We start from the raw sequence: 6,588 nt of genomic DNA on the forward strand, positions 1-6,588 counted from the left end.
GTGTGTGTGTGTGTGAGTATAAATAAAATGACGAGTCAATAACATGAAGAATATATTAAAAACGAGGAATAAAAATAACAATGACAACCTAATTCATGTGATTCTTTTATATTTGTAAATACATAGAGTAGCGGCGATCTCTAGCGGTCAGTAGCAGTCCTCGCAGGCTCTGTAGTCCCAGTACTGACCTCTAGCGGTCAGTAGCGCGCACTGCAGGCTCTGTAGTCCCAGTACTGACCCCTAGCGGTCAGTAGCGGCCACTTCAGGCTCTGTAGTCGCACTGCTGATGTCATCGCTGGAGTCTGACGTCACGGGGATGAAGCGTCAACATGGAGGCGACAGGAGAATCTTCCACGAATTCACTTTTAAAAGATGGTAATTCTGTTCCTTTTTTCTTCTCCTTTCGTGCTTGAAACTGTTCTGTGTTGTCGGTCCAAACGGAACGTGGTTTGGACCGTTTAATTAATACTAGTAGTACTACTTATGATAATAATAATACTGATGTGGTCGATGACAGCGGCTCAGTCTAGTCTCTCTTTACCCCGTAAAGAGAGACTGGACACTACTACTACTACTGAATACATCTAGTATTGAATACATCTAGTACTGAATACATCTAATGCTACTGAATACATCTAGTGTTGAGGACAGACCTGCTCCACTATGAGAAATGTGTTGTTAAAACGTCGTTCTTCACTGCAATGGACTTACTGGTAGACTAGATAGATAGATAGATAGATAGAAACAACTTTATTAATCTCCTGGGATATTCCTGTGTTACAGCAGCACAGCAGCAGTGAATGACACAGGATATAGTACAGTACAATACAAATACAAAGTAGTGCTTAGGAAAACAAAGAACGATGCTACAGTAAATGCTCAAGTAAGGGCAAACAGAACAAAATAGACAAACAGAACAAACGGTATAAACTCTAAAGTGGCCCTGGCCCAGTTCCAGTTCTTCACAGTAGATTAGAGCGTGTAACGTCAGTGCACCGTCCTCTCATTAGAAGTCAGTACTTAGGGTTTTGGTGACGAGGGAGGTTCACCTACTTGTTGGGTTTCTAAGGAATAGCAAGAGTCAGTTTCCTGAATTCTTCCTCGTCATTGAAGCGTTGAACGTTGGTTTATTCCCGGAACCTCCCTGTTCGCAGAGTGCTACGTGGACTTCCTGACGGAGAGCTTTGACGTGAAGACGTACACGGCCCAGGTCATCCACCATGCGGTCATCGCTGAGCAGCTGGCCAAACTCGCTCAGGGCATCAGCCAGCTGGACCGGGAGCTGCACAGCCAGGTAGACGCACACACATGCACGCACACGCGCGCGCGCGCGCGCACACACACACACACACACACACACACACACACACACACACACACACACACACACACACACACACACACACACAGCAAGGTACGCACACACACACAGCCTGGTATGCACGCACACACAAATGCAGACACACACACACACACACAGCCTGGTACGTACGCACACTCACACACACACTCACACTCACTCACTCACTCACATATATGGAAAGCACTTTGCAGACGTATGCATTTAAAAGTGTAATCGTGGTATATTTGAAATTAATCGACTGACTCCATCTTGTCCTACCATCACGCTGTTACTGACTCCATCTTGTCCTATCATGACCCTGTTACTGACTCCATCTTGTCCTATCATGACCCTGTTACTGACTCCATCTTGTCCTATCATGACCCTGTTACTGACTCCATCTTGTCCTACTGTTACTGACTCCATCTTGTCCTACTGTTACTGACTCCATCTCATCTCCTGCCGTGTGTCCATGTTCCCGCCCCGGTTGCCAGGTGGTTGCTAGGCATGAAGACCTGCTGGCCCAGGCCCCTGGGATAGAGTCACTAGAGGGTGAGTCTCCTGCTCTGTCTCACGATACCTGCATGTCTCCTGACTGACCACCAGATGGCACTAGTGTTAAAGCCTAATTAAATGGCTTTAAATGCCATTTAATTAGGCTAATTAAATGCATGTTTTGCCATGCATCTCTTCAAGTTGAAAATAGGTTTACTTCCTGTAGGCTTATTTTTCTAAAACACTCTAAATAGGATTTCAAATTGAAATCCACACATAAAATGTTACAAATGAAGAAGACAGACAAAGGTTTGTTCGGAGCAACAGTTGGCTAACAGGCAACGAGTTTGACTTAGTTACAAAGTCCTATAACGATGAAGAAAACTTCAGAAAAGAAGTAGCGTTTGTGTTGTTGTTGGGAGCGCATTGTGGCTCAGGAGGTAGAGCGGGTTGACTGGTAACCGGAAGGTTGCTAGTTTGATCCCCGGCTCCTCCTAGCTGGGTGTCGAGGTGTCCCTGAGCGAGGCACCTCACCCTAACCACTCCCGATGAGCTGGCTGTCGCCCTGCATGGTTGACTCCGCCTGTCGGTGTGTGAATGTGTGCATGAATGGGTGAATGTCAGGCGATATTGTAAAGCGCTTTAAGTGGCCACGGGTTGGAAAAGCGCAGTATAAATGCAGTCCATTTACCGTTACTGTTCATCAGGGGTCCTCCAAATGATGCAGACCAGGATCTACGCTCTTCAAGGGGCCGTTGACAGGTATGTCCGTCCCCCAACGCCCCTGGTCTCTATAAATACACCCCGATAAAGCTCCAGCCAGCCAATCACAGCGTGTGCTTGTTCCCACCCCAGGATGCGGTCTAAGATCGTGGACCCCTACAACAAGATTGTGGCCCGGACCACCCAGCTCGCCAGACTGCAGGTGAGGTCCAGCTCCTTGAGCTCCAGCCTGTACCGGCTGGGTGCTGGGCTGTGGACTGGGTGGACTGGGATTCTGTCAGTTTGTGATCGTTTCATAACACACTCGATATCTGGTGCTGAGCGATCTCTCCATTTACAGTCGGCTGGTGAAGGCGTGCAGTGTGTGTGTGTGTGTGTGTGCGTGGGTGCTGCTGCCTGTTCGCGCTCGTCCGTGTGTGTGTGCATGCTTGTTCTTGTCCGTGTGCGTGCACGTCCGTGTGCATATGCGTCCTCATACGTGTGCGTTCTCTGGCGAGCATCCGTGTGTGTTTGGGGATGGAGCCTGTAATATAAACCAGCACTGCAGTAAGGAGAGGGGTCTAAGTTATGTGCTCATACTGGTTCAACAGGAACATTATTAGCATTGCCTGTTGGTGCATGATTCTGTATCGTGTGTGTGTGTATGTCTGTGTGCGTGCGTGTGTGTGTGTGTGTGGCTGGGGTCAGGCTGAGCTCCAAATGTCACATCTGAGCCGTGATTGTTATGACGTGACCCAGCAGGGGGTCTGTCTGTGTACTGGTTCAACCGGGCTTTGCAAAATAAGAGTCACGCACCAGAAACATGTGTTAAGGTGACCTGACCTTTCTTGATATGAGAGAGGGTCCGTCTGTTCCTCCCCCCCGGGGTGAGGCTGATCAGTGACGATCACATGATCAGTATGTAAGCGATACACAGTTGCCGTGGCTCCCATTCCATCCTCCGTTATTTTTACATCTCTCTGGGAGTCAGCCCTTCATCGTGACCGCTAGAAGAGGCGGACGCTATCAGGCTCTACAAAGTGAACCCCAATCACTGCGTTTGTCATGTTGAGTCTATTTTAAACTACTCTATAGTGTGTACTGAGTGTTCATCATAGCAGTGAAGCAGTGCGGCAAATTAACACACTATGGAGTCCGTTATGGAGTAGATCCATAGTGATATAGTGAACCTCTTTTGGTCATCCATCCATCCCAGGAGCCGTATGTGGCTCAAGATGTAGAGTGGGTTGGCTGGTAACCGGAAGGTTGCTAGTTCAATCCCCGGCTCCTCGATGTGTCCCTGAGCAAGGCACCTCAGCCTACCTGCTCCTGACGAGCTGGCTGTCGCCTTGCGTGGTTGACCCCGGTGTCGGTGTGTGACTGGGTGCATGAATGGGTGAATGTAAGGCAATATTGTAAAAGTGCTTTGAGGTGCCACTGGTTAGAAAAAGCAGGGTATAAATGCAGTCCATTTACTGTTTGTTCACTGAGCGTTTAATGGACATCTGAAAGGCTTCAAGCGACATCCAGGAGCGGTTACTTCAGTGTCGTTGGTCAGGGGCGGCGAGCCCGTCCTCCGGCCATTAGAGAGTTCAACGTGCTGTGAAGGGCTCTCGGCCGGAGCGCTGATGGATGTGAAACGACAGTGTGATAATAACACGTTTATTATTTTTCAGTTGAATAATCAGACTGATAGGATTCATGGATTATTGTTTGTGGCTTCGTCCAACTGGAATCGATGAGAGAAAAGTGAATTAGCGTTTGACTGCAGCGGTGGTCGAGTGTCACCGGTCTGAGTGTCCCTGGTCCGGGCCTGAGTGTCTCTGGTCTGAATGTCCCTGGTCCGGGCCTGAGTGTCACCGGTCTGAGTGTCCCTGGTCCGGGCCTGAGTGTCTCTGGTCTGAATGTCCCTGGTCCGGGCCTGAGTGTCTCTGGTCTGAATGTCCCAGGTCCGGGCTGAGTGTCACCGGTCTGAGTGTCCCTGGTCCGGGCCTGAGTGTCTCTGGTCTGAATGTCCCTGGTCCGGGCCTGAGTGTCTCTGGTCTGAATGTCCCTGGTCCGGGCCTGAGTGTCTCTGGTCTGAATGTCCCTAGTCCGAGCTGAGTGTCTCTGGTCTGAATGTCCCTGGTCCGGGCCTGAGTGTCTCTGGTCTGAATGTCCCTGGTCCGGGCTGAGTGTCTCTGGTCTGAATGTCCCTGGTCCGGGCTGAGTGTCTCTGGTCCGGTCTGAGTGTCCCTGGTACGGTCTGAGTGTCTCTGGTCTGAATGTCTCTGGTATGGTCTGAGTGTCTCTGGTCCGGATCTGAGTGTCCCTGGTCCGGGTCTGTGGTCCGGGTCTAAGTGCTGGTCCTGGTCTAAGTGTCTCCGTGTCCCCCCAGGTGGCCTGTGACCTGGTCCTGGTCTCAGTGTTTCTGGTCCTGGTCTAAGTGTCCCTGGTCCTAGTCTAAGTGTCTCTGGTCCTGGTCTGAGTGCCTCCGTGTCCCCCCCCAGGTGGCCGATGATCTGGTCCTGGTCTAAGTGCTGGTCCTGGTCTCAGTGTTTCTGGTCCTGGTCTAAGTGTCTCCGTGTCCCCCCAGGTGGCCTGTGACCTGGTCCTGGTCTGAGTGTCTCTGGTCTTGATCTAAGTGCTGGTCCTGGTCTGAGTGTCTCCGTGTCCCCCCAGGTGGCCTGTGACCTGCTGCGGAGGATCATCCGCATCCTGTTCCTCAGCAAGCGGCTCCAGGTACAGCTGCAGGCCGGCAGCCGGGAGATCACCAAGGCGGCCCAGAGCCTCAACGAACTGGGTAGGAACCAGAGACTCAAACTCACTGTCTCCACGCAGAGCCTTAACGAACTGGGTAGGAACCAGAGACTCAAACTCACTGTCTCCACGCAGAGCTCCCCCCCCCCCCCGCGCGCCACGCGGGTCAGGTCCGCTGTGTGGGGGTCCGAGGTATGAATATGAACCTGAGGTCTGGTGAACACGAGTCGTGTTACGTCGGTCCCTGTTAATAATGCATCTGTTCGGTATAACGAACAAACATGTAAACGATGGTAGATTCAACAGCTACCGTGACGCCGTCAATGAACGGGTGATGTTCCTACGCTGCTGCTCTACCACAGATAACACCAATGACTTGTTATTAACGGGCGAATTACACACGTAGCATGTAGCCATGACAACAACACGGCCACCAGAAGTTCACCCTGGTATGTTTTACCGTTTATGTATTTATTATTGGGGCAAATGTGCTGCCCCGCTGCCCCGGACACCACCCACCTGACAACCGTCCACCTCCACCTAAACTCCACCTGATTCCACCCAAATCTCCGACCTACCTCCATCTCCTCCACCACAGCTCCACCCTACCTCCTCCTTAACTCCACCTACCTCAACCGCATACCTCCAACCACACCTCCAACCTAACTCCGCCCCCTACCTCCATCCAGACACCACCTTAAATCCACCACACCTCCACCCTTCACCTCCACAACACCTCCACCTTAAATCCAACCTATACCTCCCCCCTAACTCCGTCCAACCTCCACCCTAACTTCACCACACCTCCACCCTAACTCCACCCTTCACCTCCACCTTAACTCCAACCTATACCTCCCCCCTAACTCCACCCTATACCTCCACCCTACCTCCGCCTTAAATCCACCACACCTCCACCTTAACTCCACCACACCTCCACCCTAACTCCACCCTATACCTCCACCCTACCTCCATCCCCACCTCCGCCTTAAATCCACCACACCTCCACCTTAACTCCACCTTTACTCCACCACACCTCCACTCCACCACATATCCCCGTCCCACCTCGACCCTATACCACCACCGCGCCTCCTCAGAAACGCAGTGCAGTGCACTGCAGGTGTTTTATAGATCACCCTCACGCCCCTAAACGTGTGCAGCATAAAGCTGCATTCTGTAAATAGCTACCCCCTCTCCTCCAAGGACACGGGTTGTTATGAAGTGTTCCCGGGTGCCCCGACTTCCTTGGCAGGGCTGGTGGACGGCCCCGGCGAGGGCGGCCTGACCTTCCGTCGTCGCGGCAGCAGCGGAAA

At 51.6% G+C, this 6,588-nt stretch overlaps 1 protein-coding gene across 1 annotated transcript; it reads left to right on the forward strand.

Moving 5' to 3' along the window:
• Positions 1 to 306: 306 nt before the first annotated feature.
• Positions 307 to 5,470, forward strand: LOC311371274 (conserved oligomeric Golgi complex subunit 5-like; the record flags this gene model as incomplete). Its single annotated transcript, XM_084489434.1, has 6 exons — positions 307 to 375; positions 1,155 to 1,294; positions 1,837 to 1,894; positions 2,545 to 2,599; positions 2,693 to 2,762; positions 5,201 to 5,470. Coding segments are annotated over exons 1-6 (639 nt in total), but the record flags the coding sequence as incomplete, so codon positions are not given.
• Positions 5,471 to 6,588: the final 1,118 nt, after the last annotated feature.

This window comes from Micromesistius poutassou (genome assembly GCF_964030765.1).
Source record: "Micromesistius poutassou genome assembly, contig: SCAFFOLD_6564, whole genome shotgun sequence".
NCBI lineage: Eukaryota > Metazoa > Chordata > Actinopteri > Gadiformes > Gadidae > Micromesistius > Micromesistius poutassou.